The following is a 15217-nucleotide window of genomic DNA, read 5'->3' on the forward strand; positions in this document are numbered from 1 at the left end:
TGTGTGTGTGTGTGTGTTACAGCCAGCCCACTTTGAGCAGTGCATGGTACAGATGCTGCAGTCCCTCAAGGAGCCCATGGAGTGCAAGCCTGGAGAGATCAATGTAAGAAACGCTGTTTCTCAGTGCAACATTTCACAAAAAAAAAAAAAAAAAGAGTGATTTGAATTGCATCGAGTTGCTGTGGTTGCGCTGCTGCTTTTCTTTCATTTTCCCATCCTGTGGTTTTTTTTTTTTTCTGTAGGTTTTTCAGCTGGACCTAGCTCAGAATAAAGCTTGCGAGCTGTGTGTGGGCATCATGAAGGTGTGTAGCAAAGCAAACAGTGGAGATACCCATTTTCACACGACACCATCGATGGTTGTGTTTTGAGTTGCAGTGATGTTTGTCAGTGATCAACAGCATGATTTAAAAAAAAAAAAACATGAATATGAATCCAGACAGCGTTATGTGGAGGTGCTGATAAGATTCTGTGATTCTGATGATTTTTTAGGTGTTTATCAACTGTCTGGAACAACTTAGTACCAAGACTGATGGAGACATCGACACCTCCCAGTAAGTTCACTCTGTGTGCATAATAAATTTCACTTATTCAAATATCTGAATTATTAGATTTTTTAAATTATTGTTATTATAGCCCCACTCCGAAGAAGGGGGGGTTATACTGGTTTACCTTTGTTCGTCTATCCGCCTGTCCATATCTCCGTATTTCCGTCCGTCCGAAACACCCTTTTTCTCAGCAACCACAAATCATAGCCGCTTGATGATGATGATGCCCTTTATTGTCACTAGTCATGTGTACCAGCGAAATTAGCTGTCAACCTGTCCGTACATATACAACATACAATTGACATAGGGTAGACAGGACAGGAAGACAGGGATAAAGATAAAAAGGAAACACAACATGAAGAGAGATAAGGAACCCCCCCCCCCCCCCCCAACTATGCTCCTGTCAGGAGTACAGTGTGGGAACATTTAAAAAACCTTTGCATAAGCACACAGCAACACGAGTACACTTTAAACACGGGACTTGAGGGGGGGAATCAGGGGTAGGGGGTGGGGGGGGGTAATCCAGCGCAAACAAGCAGCCGTCCGCTCCTGCAGCCATGACGGCGCTGGTCACGCGCCTGCTTGTCACACTGGGGGTAAAAATGGTGACCGCGGAGAGTTAGAGAGGAATGCGAGTGTCTCCCGGCAGTGACCTTCAGGGGGAAATGTTTTCTCAGCAACGGCCTGAACTAAGGCCGGAGCTGTCTCAGGGCGCCGAATGTCGATAAGATATGAATTGTTTGGTCTTTCCAGACGCAGTCTTTGCACGTCCACACCACTCGTCCATATCTGTCCATTCAATTCTATTCAACTTCAGCTTGGGGTTCAATACCGTGTGTACCGTTTTCATGTCTGTCGCACATCAAATTCCTGTTTTATTGACCATGTATTTACGAAATATATAGCGAGGATTTACAAAAATCTCGTAACACTTTTCTCAGCAACTACAAATCAGAACTGCTTGATGTTTGGTACTGAGCTTCAGCTTGGGGTTCTATACCATGTACACCATTTTCAGGTCTGTCGCACATCGACTTCCTGTTTACCGACCGAATGTATTTACGAAGCATACAGGGTGGATTTTGACGCCATTTCAAGAAGCAAAATGTTATTTCAAAATGACAGTTTACCAGGGTGCTATTTGAAACCCCTGGGGAGAGACACTGCTCTTTACTTACTTGTTTCAGGGCTCAGTATTTGTCGAAGTCAACATTTATAATAAAGGTCCTATTCCTCTGATATAAGCGAGAGCGGGGGAGATATGTAAGTGAGCAGTAGTTCACAGTTGATCTTGTTTAGATATAGTCCCCTCTGAAAGTATTACAACAGCACGGTCAGTTCTTTTTGTTTTTGCTCTACACCGAAGACATTCAAGTTTGAGATCAAAAGATGAATGAGGCAAGAGATCAGAATTTCAGCTTTCATTTACATCTAGACCTGTTAAACAATTTGAAACCTGGCACTTTGGCGCAACAGAAAAGCATTCACCTTGTCGTTCAGACTTCATGAGTTTGAATCCCAACGGTGCCACAGTGAGTAGAAGCAAGAGAGCAAAATTGGCTGTGCTCTCTGTGTGGGAAGGATGGCATACTCTACCCTATCAATCGGATGGATATTAGCCAATCGCAGGTGTCTGTGAGCACACGCATACAGAATAGGGCAGATTGCACTTCTCTCCGAGTCGGTTTCTTTTCCCTGTGATGCTGGGTGAGCAGATTACGCATCTCTGAGGAAGCATGTGCTTGCCCATTCTCCCTGGTTGTAGTTGTCGTGTGATGGGGAAAGTTAGCTCGTGAGCAGGTGACGATTAGCAAGACCGAAATGGAGAGCATATGTGACCCCTCACCGAATCCAGGGACACATATCGGCCGAAACGAATCCGAGATAATCGCAAAAGAAGCATTTTTTTTTTCGAAATTTGTGATTTTTGTTTTTTTCCATCATGTGCAAGTTGAGATCTTGAAGAATGCAATCAGTATTTCAGATAATAGATTGTTTTGTTGGAAAAGCATACATTTTTTGTTGCAAATTGTCTCGTTTTTGTCAGGACTGTAGCCTGCTGGGGGGTGTGGGTAAATTACCATATGGGCCATTCACATGATGGTTTAAGTCTTTTTTTTTTTTTTTTGCGAATCAGCTGTATGATGTGAGCTGAACGCATGGCTACTTAAGCTGCATACAGGCATGTAATTTCACTATGGAATGAGCAAGCTAAACAGAGCGCAGAGGAGCTGAAACACCGCGAAGCAAACAGACACACGGTAGTTACATCGGAGATAACCATTTCTAGCAAAAAAAAAAACCGCAACCTCGTTTTCCAGATTGAATGGAATACTTGAATGATCGGATGATACATCGGAGGCATTGATGTGTGCAAGGCGCCGTTTCTCTTTCTGATGGGGTAAGCTTATTAATCTAAGGCTGTGTGGTTATTTTTGCATGTAACGGAGTGTGTTGTGGTTTGGTTAAGCCTAGGTCACAACCGGACGTACGATTTTTTGGCCGTGCGATTTTTTAAATTTTTTTTAAATTTTTTTTTTTTTTGGCGTTTCCCAAATCGCTGCGGTTTTTTTGTTGTTCATGGAGAAAGACGCGCGTTGGCCGTAAGTTTGTCTTGCAACCTGAAAAAAAACGTAAGCGCCCGTAGAGTTTGTTTGACATGACAAAGAACCTCTGCGGCTGGTCTGCGGCTCGAAAATCAGCACGTCACACGCGCGCGCTCGTGCGTTTCTTGCGTTTTTTGCATGTAGACCGGCCGTAGGAGCGCGTACTGTACGGCCGGTTGTGACCGAGGCTTTACATGAAACTAGTGTTGTGTTAGTTGTGTTATCATCGTGCTATCTTTCTTTCTTACGGTGTGAGTAATTTTTCAACCACAAAACATTAAAGTATACTTTAGGACTTATTGTTGTACTTCATAATTGTGTTGGGCATACTTTGCATGGAAGGAAAATTGACGTGGTGATCTTTGTTTACATGAAAGTAGCATCGTGCTAGCTAGTAGGGGGTAGGGCTTTCCTTAATGTCATGCAAATGAGCACCATTATGTGCCCGCCCTACACCCAGAGTAGCTGAGATGGAAAACTTTGAGGGCGATTTTCTCCCTTTTCTGTTTTAAGAAGTATACACTTTCAAAAGGCCACACATTCTTCACATATTGTCAGATCTCCACATGGAAGGCATCATTGGAAAGCTTAGAAACTGTACTTTCTGAATCTGTCAATAACTCAAAATGCCCCCGGGCCGACATGTGTCCCTGGATTCTGTTTTCTGACACATATCTTATTAAAAAAAAAATCCCATTGATACAACGATCAGCCTGTAGTGAAGGAGCATTCTAGGAAAACAGGTCAGCATGTCAATTTAAGAAGTTTTTACATTTGAGGTTTCTGTAATACAGACACAACATCTTTGTCTGTGGCGGTGTAAAATCATTGTCTAGTTGTTATTCGGATGCATTTGGGTAAAATTTAACCGGCCTCGTACACGTGCAGCTGTTTGTGTTGTGCATATGTCCAACATCATGATCCTGTGTGTTGTAGTTTGTCTGCGGATATGGCATCACCTGATCTCTTTGGAAGTGTTCATGAAGACTTGGGTCCATCATCGGTAAGATTATTTGTTTTTGTTTTTAAATCCTTTATCTTCTATGCCCTTTTATTATCTTTTAACTCTTTACCCCTTAATGACGACCCCATGTATGCACCAAAATGCAACGTTTGACCACTCTGAATTTGCCTCTACATGCGTAGAGTGAAACGAGCTTTCGGATTGAAAGTTGCTAGCCTGGCCAGGCAAGCTATCTACAGCTCTTCCAAGCTCCCGAAAAATCGGGAACCAATCAACTTTGAGCATCTCCAACGGCCCTGGGTAGAGGCGTGTTCAAGGCACTGACGTAGTAGAACTGCAACCGGAAGCCATAGATTGTTTACAGAATCTATGCCGGAAGCGCTTCATTCACGCTTCCGCATCTATTATGCATAGATGCTGTATTGAAAGCATTCAACGGGGAGTTCTCATTGAAAACGGAGCAAAGAGCAGCCCTGGAGGTATTTATTGAAAGGAAGGACGTTTTCGCCTTGCTCCCGACCGGCTTCGGTAAGAGTTTAATCGACCAGTTAGTCCCGTCGCGTCGCATACGTCAGAGGAAAGAGTGATGTGATTGGTTTAAGCTTCGTCACAGCCTTTTCTGGCTTCGACCAGTAGCAAACTGAGGCATTTCAGGGAGGCGGGTCAACCACGGGCTCTGGGAAACGGTTGGGCTTAATATCTTGGCCAGACCAATAGCTCGGAGAGCTTTGAAGTCGCGTTAGCCAGGCTAGAAAGTTGTGGTAATCATTTAAGCCTTGGTCACAACCGGACGTACGATTTTTTGCCCGTGTGATTTTTGGCGTTTCCCAAATCGCTGCGGGGTTTTTTTTGTTCGTGGAGAACGTAGCTGTGGTGACCATGAAGGAGTAAGATCACCGCGCACCCAACGTACAACCTGGAAGTCGAACGTGCGTACCACGCACGAAATCTGAGGCTGCTCGGACGTACGGCTGTCGCTTCATTCGTACAGCCAATGCACCTAGTTGTAAGACCAATGTCCTTCAAACATGCACTAATCGTACTGACCGTGCGTTCCATGCAGGCTTCGTATGAAGGTTGCAAGAACTGCGCACGATCTGTACGTTGTGCGTACCAACGACGTTGGATTTTTACTAAGAAAATGCCAAAATAGCACCATAATTAGTATTTAGCAGGTCAGTACTCACCAGTTGTGTGTAGTTCAGTAGCAATGCCCTGTGTCAATTTCCGTTTGGGGATGGCGTTGCTGTACAGGTCCAAAGTCTTGTCGTAGAAACAAGGGTTGGCACGGAAAAAATCTACCAACCTCTCCTCGTCTGCTACGCTGAAAAAGTACGACAAACTCCTGGCCTGCTGGCCACCGTCGTGGTCTTCATCCTCTTCCTCACTGCTCCTTGTCCTCTCTCTCTTCTCCCTCTCTGCTGCTGTCTCTCTCTCCTCCCTCTCTGTCACCCCCTCTTTCTCCTCCGTCTCCGACACCTTTTCTATCCTCCTCTTCCCTTTTGCCTTCGGCATATTGAAGCGAAGCAATGAAATGAAATTGGATTTTCTCTCAAAGCTTACGTGTACAAATGGGCGTAGGCACCCCTGCAGCTTTATATACCCGAGTTTTCGTGCGATTGACGCCCTCTCGCCGTACGGCCAATGCACGGCCGACTTACTCGACACGCATGGATGACGTACGAAATATCTGAACATGCGTTGGCCGCACTAATCACGTATGTGGGGCGCACGACACACATACAGAGTCCGCAAGTGCGACGTACGAAAAAAATAACATTTTGCCCAAACCTGACACCAGCAAATCGTACAAAAGACGCACATCGGCCGTACGGAAGACACACGAGGCCGTAAGTTTGTCTTGCAACCTGAAAAAAACAAAGAACATGACAAAGAACCTCTGCGGCCGGTCTGCGGCTCGAAAATCAGCACGTCACACGCGCGCCCTCCATGCGTTTCTTGCGGTTTTTGCACGTAGACCAGCCGTAGGAGCACGTACGGCCGGTTGTGACCGAGGCTTTATTGTACACCATTTGACATGAATTCTTCATGTACAATGTGAAGATTGGTTTTCACACAAGTATTACTCACCTTTCAGACACTACCTGTGAGTTGGTGAATGTTGAAACATGACTTTTATGAGTGATTTTTGTATTCTGCGTCATGCCGTCTTTTCAAAAATGTGTGATCTGTCATGATTGTTTCAACGTAATGGAGAACAAAACCTTATCTTTAGACTTTTTTTCTTGTAAATATGTTCTAAGCGTGAACAGTATATACATATACAAGGGTGGCTGTAGCAACTGCTTTAAGGGGTAAAGAGTTAAGTCTCTTTAGGCTTCTTTAAATAAAACGTACAACCCCAAATCAGAAGAAGTTGGGATGGCATGTTGAAATTAAAACTGAAAACAGTGATTTGTAAATAACTTTTGACCCGTATTACACTCAGAACAATGCAACAGAACATTTAATGTTTTACCTCGTGATTTTTTTTTTTTTCCTACCGTATGTACTGTAAAATAAGCAATTATTTGAAGTTTGATTTTTGCAACACATTTTTAAAAAAGTTGGGACGGGAAAGTATTCATCACTTTGTAATGTTGTCATTCCTCCTCAACACTTGAAAGATGTTTAGGGACCGAAGACACCAAGTGATGAATCGTTTCGGGTGTTATTTTGTCCCATTCTTCCTCCAAACAGGTCTTAAGGTGTACAACAGTACGGGGTTGCCTTTGCCATGTTTTTCGTTTGAGTTCACCACACATTCTCGATTTGAGGACAAATGGGACAGGCATCCTCTTCTTCCACAGCCACGCCTTTGTAATGTGGACAGAATGTGGTTTTGCATTGCATCGTTGAGATATTCCTGGAAAAGATATTTGATGATATATGTATTGTCATGAAGGCAGCATATGTTGCTCCAAAATCTCAATGCACTTTTCTGCATTAATGCTGCCATCAAAGAAGTGCAAGTTTCCTTTGCCAAGAGCACTGAGACAACCCTATACCATGACAGACCCTGGCTTTTGGACTTGTTTCTGGTAACAGTCTGGATGGTCCTTTTCGTCTTTGGTCCAGAACACAGTCAGTGCGTTTACATGCACATCCAAATCGAGCTACTGTCGGTAATCGAGCTAAGGGTCCCAGCAGGGGTGCCAGAGAAATCCAATCCTACATGCACACAAGGAAATCGAGCTATTGTGTGAGGTACATTGTGCACCCGAGCCACAGGTGGCGTGACACGCCCCATCGTGTTGGTACACTTCCGGTTGTCGTCATGAAGAGCTATTCAAGAGTATAAACAAAGTTATCAGCAGTGTTGCCAGATACTGCTGACGTTTTCCAGCCCAAAACATGTTCAAATCCGCCAAAATACACTTAAAACCGCCCAATCTGGCAACACTGGCAGTTCCGTGTTCACAAGTTCCGTGCTCAAGCTGTTAGGCTTGCTCTAACAGACTGTATGGCTACAAACTGTCCTGCGCAGACCACTGTTTTGTAAGACAACTTATTTTGCACAATTGTATATTTTTCTAAAGTCCATTTTTTGCCTACAATTTAACTTGTGTCTTAATAAACACACAAAAAGTTCAATTGTTTTATTTTTATTGACATTCTTCAGATCTTCAGATGTTGGACACACACACATATATACATATATATATATATATATATATATATATATATATATATATATATATATATATATATATATACACACACACAAATACAATGACTTGTTTATGTACACAATTCACAGCTATGCAACAGCTGTACAGATGTATTTGGTGATACAGTAAGTGAGCTAAATTTTAACAGTGCAAACAATGCCACAAAAAGAAAAGATTCATGCCGTTGTCATGATTCGTTGTCATGCCGACCGAGGCTGTTGTGTTTCCCGCTTGTGGTCTCGTCACTCGTCACTTCCGGAAGGGGCAGTGCTGAAGTAAGTAGCTCGACTACGTAGCTCGATAGGGTATACATGCACTAAGTAGCTCGGCTAAAATCGCATAATCTAGGTCGCGTAGCTCGATTACGAGAAATCAAGTTCGGTTCAATTTCAGCCTAGCTAAGGTGTTGCCATGGCATTTAGAACTTCGATTTCAGTCGAGCAACGGCAGAAATTCGATTTTCTCTATGTGCATGTAAACGCACTGAGTGTCCATTTCTTACAGGGTTAAAAAAAAAAAAAGCCTTGTAATACTGATTCGTCTGACGTTTCCACTCTGCGCTGGTCCATCCCAGATGCCTTTGAGCCCAGAAAAGTCGACGGCGCTTCTGGACACAGTTAACAGAAGGCTTCCTTTTTGCACAGTAAAGTTTTAACTGGCATTTGTGGATCTAACTCTGTATTGTACATAAAGGTTTGCCAAAGTAATCACGAGCCCATATCAGCTATACAGTACCAGTCAAAAGTTTGGAAACGCCTTCAAATTCGATGTTTTTATTTATTTATTTATTTATTTATTTATTTATTTTTTTCCTACATTGTAGAACAATACTGAACTCATCGAAACTATGAAACATCATGTGGAATTATATGGTAAACAAAAAAGTGTTAAACAACATGTTTCATTTTTTAGATTCTTCAAAGTCATCACTATTTACACTACCGTTCAAAAGTTTGGGGTCACCCAGACAATGTTGTGTTTTCCATGAAAAGTCACACTTTTATTTACCACCATAAGTTGTAAAATGAATAGAAAATATAGTCAAGACATTTTTCTGGCCATTTTGAGCATTTAATCGACCCCACAAATGTGATGCTCCAGAAACTCAATCTGCTCAAAGGAAGGTCAGTTTTATAGCTTCTCTAAAGAGCTCAACTGTTTTCAGCTGTGCTAACATGATTGTACAAGGGTTTTCTAATCATCCATTAGCCTTCTGAGGCAATGAGCAAACACATTGTACCATTAGAACACTGGAGTGAGAGTTGCTGGAAATGGGCCTCGATACACCTATGGAGATATTGCACCAAAAACCAGACATTTGCAGCTAGAATAGTCATTTAGCACATTAGCAATGTATAGAGTGGATTTCTGATTAGTTTAAAGTGATCTTCATTGAAAAGAACAGTGCTTTTCTTTCAAAAATAAGGACATTTCAAAGTGACCCCAAACTTAACGGTAGTGTACCTTGATAACAGCTTTGCACACTATTGGCATTATCTGAACCAGCTTCATGAGGGAGTCACCTGGATTGCTCCTCAATTAACAGGTGTGTCTTGTCAAAAATGGAATTTCTTGCCGCCTTAATGCATTTGACACCATCAACCAGTAAAGAGTAAATAATAAAAATACAGTAAATAGCCCTGTTTGACAACTGTAGTAATCCATATTATGTCAAGAACCACTCAACTAAGTAAAGAGAAATAACAATCAGTCATTACTTTAAGACATGAAGTGTCTTTTAGTCAATTAAAATAAAGAAAAAACATCGAATTTGAAGGTGTTTCCAAACTTTTGACCGGTACTGTAGATGAATGACGGTTCTTGATGCAGCGCCATCTGAGGGATCTGAGATCATGGGTGTTCAGCTTAGGCTTGCGCCCTTGCCCTTTCCGCACCGAAATTCCTCCAGATTCCTTGAATTGTTTCATGATCTTGTGCACCGTAGAGGGTGAAATATCCAACTCCCTTCATGTCTTTCTTTGAGGAACATTGTTTTGAAACATTTTCGAATTTTTTTTTTCTCATGCATTTGTTGGCAAACTGTATATCATCAGCCCATCTTTGCTCCTCAAAAAAAAAAAGTTTCCTGGATACTGATTTTGTGCCAAATCATGATTATAATCACCTGTTGACATCACATCATTATTTGTTTTACTTCATTACTTGACCTAAATTGCACTTTTTTTTTCTTTTCCAATGTGTTGCAGGACTGAAATACAGGAATGAATGTATATTAACAAGTGAAATGACGTTGACCAGAAAAAACATGAAATCTCTTGGGTTCATGCTGTCTGCAATGAAATACAAGTCCAAGTAAAATTAGAAATTACTGCTTTCTTTTTATTTTGCATTTTCCATCCCATCCCGTCCCATCAGTGTCTGATTTGGGGTTCTGCAATGTACCAGAACGTCAAAATGACAGAAAAATAGTCTGAGCGCAGAATTAACTAGAATGAGAGTGATATAGACTCTGCAGAAGTTTTGGGGTTTCCCCTTCCATTTGGTAAAGGGCTGCTGATTTCCCCTCCGTGCTGTCTGTATGTACTTTCAGTCACACACTTTCTGTCATTCTCTTACTCATCCTGCATCCCCTTCACTTCTTGCTTAATGACTCACACGTTTTATAAAATCTGATGCAGAATGCAGGTTTATCGATTAATTCAAGTTTGATTCTTGCAACACAGTTTTTAAAAACGAGTTGGGACGGTAAAGCATTCACCACTTGGTCGTATTTCCGTTCCTTCTCACGACACTTACAAGATGTTTAGGGACTGACAAGACCAGGTGGTATTTTGTCCCATTCTTCCTGCAAACGGGTCTTATGGTGTGCAACAGTACAGGATTCCCTTTATCATATTTTTTCGTTTCAAAGTTCGCCACACATTCTCGATTGGGGACCGAGGGGACAGGCACCCTCTTCTTCCACACCCATGCTTTTGTAATGTGTGCAGAAAATGGTTTTGCACTGTTTTTGTTAAAATATCCCGGGAATAGATATTTGATGAGAGATGCATCATCTTGAAAGCAGAATATGTTGCTCCAGAATCTCAATTCTTCATGGCTTTTCTCTCATATTCCGCCGTGCAGAGATCTACATTTAAAGCCCGTTCAATAGGCAGTTAATGGAGGTGTGTGTGTGTGTGTGTGTGCGCATGTGCAGGAACAGCGCCTTCTCATAATTCTGAGTAACTGTCAGTATTTGGAGAGACACACCTTCCTTAACCTTGCTGAGCACCTGGAGAAACATGGCTTCACCACAGCTGAAAAGATTACCAGAGTAAGCACAAGCTAACATTCTCACACCTACACATGAATGAGATCACAGTGGTGTGTGTGTATATGTTTTGCTTGTCAGTGAAATGATTCATGGACAAGCTTCTCAGAAGAGGCTTGATGGTTTTCATATTAATGCCCCAACTGTCACACGTATGTTATGGGTTGATTACACAAGTAATTGTGGATGTTATTACTATAGAAGTGATAACATATTAGAACAAGCACATTAATGGCGTATAAAGCTTGTAGCTGAACCTACTGTCCAAATAGTGCCATTATAGAAAATTAATCAACATCAACAGTGGCGTGGTATCAAACCATGAACCGAGTCCTCCAGTTGTGTGTTTCAAGTACACTACCGTTCAAAAGTTTGGGGTCACCCAGACAATTTTGTGTTTTCCGTGAAAAGTCACACTTTTATTTCCCACCATAAGTTGTAAAATGAATAGAAAATATAGTCAAGACATTTTTCTGGCCATTTTGAGCATTTAATCGACCCCACAAATGTGATGCTCCAGAAACTCAATCTGCTCAAAGGAAGGTCAGTTTTATAGCTTCTCTAAAGAGCTCAACTGTTTTCAGCTGTGCTAACATGATTGTACAAGGGTTTTCTAATCATCCATTAGCCTTCTGAGGCAATGAGCAAACACATTGGACCATTAGAACACTGGAGTGAGAGTTGCTGGAAATGGGCCTCTATACACCTATGGAGATATTGCACCAAAAACCAGACATTTGCAGCTAGAATAGTCATTTACCACATTAGCAATGTATAGAGTGGATTTCTGATTAGTTTAAAGCGATCTTCATTGAAAAGAACAGTGCTTTTCTTTCAAAAATAAGGACATTTCAAAGTGACCCCAAACTTTTGAACGGTAGTGTACATAAATACACAAACACTTTTGAAATAGGGTTAGTCAAAATTACGTTAACACCAATCGGATCTGTCGTGGAAGTTCTTCAATGGCGTACTGCTGCACCATCTGGAAGTAGACGTCTGACGTCACTGTTGGAGTGCCAAAAAAATTAGGGCCCAATTACATTTGGTCATGGCGCACCACACATTCAGAAGAAAAATAATCCGGAATACAGGGTTAGTCAAAATTATGCAATTTATTGATATCTATGAATGTACAATGTGTGCGTATTGATTTACTTGATGAACGGCGAAGTAAGGGTTAGCTAGACAGTTGCATATAGTGGTGTTTGACGTCAGATGGTAAAGGTATTTTTAACCCATTAAAGAAAATGACACAACTAACTGCTCAGTTTTTCACAAAATTGGTTGATGGAGCCTTTTAAATTAGTATTATTTCCCACACCCATTAAATACCCTTGACATAAACAAGATGTTTACTGGCTGCTCCAAAATCCGTCCGTCCATCCATCCGATTATCTTTCAGTACCCGCAGTGATGGTGGGTTTGTTTTTTCTGTGTGCATGTGCACTTGTTTGTAGTGGGCATGAACAAGAAGCAGTGTAGTTCACTGTATACCGCAAGTTGGCGTAGTGGTTAGTGTGTCTACCTCTCAGTTGGGAGATAACAAGTTCTACTCACGGTCGGGTCATACCAGAGACCATCATAAAAATGGTGCCTACTGCCGTCTGGCAAGGCACGCTGCAATACAGATGCGAGTGGGGAGTCAAACTCTCGCGGTTACCAGAGGACTAGCCCCCCCCCCACTGTAACCCTAGCTATGTAATAGGCGAGAGGCCGAGGGCTACGGAAACTGAGATCGGCGCCACCCTATGCGCCACGTGGCATGGGAAGGACTTTGATTGATTTGATTGTTCATTACAATGTGAAACGCCACGTACAAGCACCAAGTTTATAGAATTAGAACTCCGTGCCGAAGACTTGGATGGTGATGTCTGTCTCTATAGTAGAGCAGGTTAAGCAAACCATCGTGCACTTTGTGATATAAGCATGAAATTTGGCATGATTGTTGCTTATAGGTCACTTTTTCAGAAAAAAGTGCTAGCCGCGAAAATTCAATATGGCGGCCATTTTTCAAGATGGCCGCCAGACGCATCCTCGTTTCATGTTTTTGTTAAGAAAACACAGAGCAAATTGTTATATAAACATGAAATTTGGCAATAATGTTCTGTGTAGGTCATGTTATCAGTTAAAAGTGCTAGCCCTCCAGAAAATTCAATATGGCGGCCATTTTCAAGATGGCCGCCAGACGCGTACCCATTTTGTGGCTTTGTTAAAAAGCCACAGTGCATATTGTCATATGAACCTGAAATTTGGCAATAATGCTCTGTGTAGGTCATGTTTTCAGTTGAAAGTGCTAACAGACCAAAACATTCAATATGGCAGCCATTTTTCAAGATGGCTGCCAGACGCACATCCCCGTTGTGTGGTTGTGCTCATGTGTGCCCCTAAAATGGACTGCTATTGCTGGGATGGCAATGAGCTCTCATTGCTTACAAAATATCCCAAATGGCTTGCGAACCACACAGCCTCTGGCAGTCAAGTGTCCACCCGAGCCTTCCAGAGCCGGCAGGGGTGATTTTGCAGATAGAGGTGGTGCGAAAGGCGGGTATCTGGCGCCTCAAAACCAGTTGCTCTTGGCAGAAGAAACTGAGTAATGGCACTAACTGGAAGGGGATGAGGAGGACGAGTAATGGCACTTACTGGAACAGGACTATGAGGACGCCGAGTAATGGCACATCTTCTGGCAGTTCATAGGGCGTAAGAAGAGAGTGTATGTCGCTCACTACCAGGGCACACTGGTGACAGACACTGCTGTGAAACTCAGCATGGGGTTCAATGTCAGTTAAAAATTGAGTTAGTGCTCGAAGGCTGGAATAGGGTGTACTCCACTGTGCAGTTGCCCTTGAGATTTTTAAGCAAGGAACAGTGACTGAACTTTGGGCCTAGCCATGCTGGCGATGGCAAAGTAATCCAAATTCAAATGGTCTACCAAACTTCACTTTGGACAGTGGTACATATCCATTCATAAATCAGAGCTGCCAAACCATTTTTATGGTAGGGGGCATTGTCTACCTAAAACTGTGTAATTGGGTGCTGGGGGAGGGGGCGTAGCAGTTCAGGGATAAAAGATAGATCTCAGCAATGGATATTTTTGTCGATGTCATAGATTTGACCAAGTTATTTTTCACTGTTGAGCATTAGCACTATTTTCGTTCACTTGTTTTTCTCTGAAAGGCCTATAAGCATGCTGGAAAATCATGTGACCAATTCATTTGGGACTATTTGATGGAAGGATCAATCAGCAAGAAACAACTCTTGGAGCTTAGGAAAGATATGGGAATTTTCCCAAAAAAGCATTGGAATGTAAGGGTTTCACAAGATTATCCACTGTGAAAAATAGGCTTTTCATCATGCCAGATTGGCTAATTGTGCAATCATTCTGTTTTTCTGCATGTAATTCAGTATTATAATGGCAATAAATCAAAAATGTTTCATTGAATTCATCTTTTGTACTTTGACACCAGAGCAAGACCACTAACGGGGGATTTTTTGGCGACCATCTTGAAAAAATGGCCGCCATATTGAATTTTTGGGGGGGCTAGCACTTTTAGCTGATGACATGACCTACACAGAACATTATTGCCAAATTTCATGTTCATATAATTTGCCCTTTTTTTTTTTTTTTTAAGCAAAACCACAAAACAGGGACACGTCTGGCGGCCATCTTGAAAAAATGGCCGCCATATTGAATTTTTTTCGTGGCTAGCACTTTTTTCTGAAAAAGTGACCTATCAGCAACAATCGTGCCAAGTTTCATGCTTACGGTATATCACAAAGTGCACGATTTGGAGCAAAATCTGCCTTAACCTGCTCCACTACTACCACCAACTAGTCTAATCTGTCTTGTTACTAATTTCTATGTCTAACACTACGTTCACACTGCAAGGCTTAATGCTCAATTCCGATTTTTTTGTGAAATCCGATTTTTTTGTGAGGTCGTTCACATTAACAAATATATGCGACTTGTATGTGATCCTCAGTATGAACGAAAAGCGACCTAAAAGTGTTCCGCATGCGCATTGCAGGATACGACGACGTCACACGCAGTGAGCATGGCCAGTGTTTACGGAAGTAACCTAAAGTTTCCTGTGTATGACAGTAGCCAGCATGGAGTACCTGGCAATGATGCAGTTGTTGCGACGGAGCCAGAACAT

At 42.1% G+C, this 15217-nt stretch overlaps 1 protein-coding gene across 2 annotated transcripts in view; it reads left to right on the forward strand.

Moving 5' to 3' along the window:
- The window catches only part of exoc2 (exocyst complex component 2), a 143640-nt gene that overhangs the window by 108688 nt on the left and 19735 nt on the right, over positions 1-15217 (forward strand). For both annotated transcript variants that reach the window (XM_060917805.1, XM_060917806.1), the window contains exons 18-22: positions 23-103; positions 243-302; positions 490-551; positions 4088-4154; positions 10947-11063. In XM_060917805.1, the coding sequence (XP_060773788.1) occupies positions 23-103; positions 243-302; positions 490-551; positions 4088-4154; positions 10947-11063 (387 nt within the window). The remainder of the gene's footprint in view (positions 1-22; positions 104-242; positions 303-489; positions 552-4087; positions 4155-10946; positions 11064-15217) is intronic.

This window comes from Neoarius graeffei, chromosome 3, assembly GCF_027579695.1.
Source record: "Neoarius graeffei isolate fNeoGra1 chromosome 3, fNeoGra1.pri, whole genome shotgun sequence".
Lineage (NCBI taxonomy): Eukaryota > Metazoa > Chordata > Actinopteri > Siluriformes > Ariidae > Neoarius > Neoarius graeffei.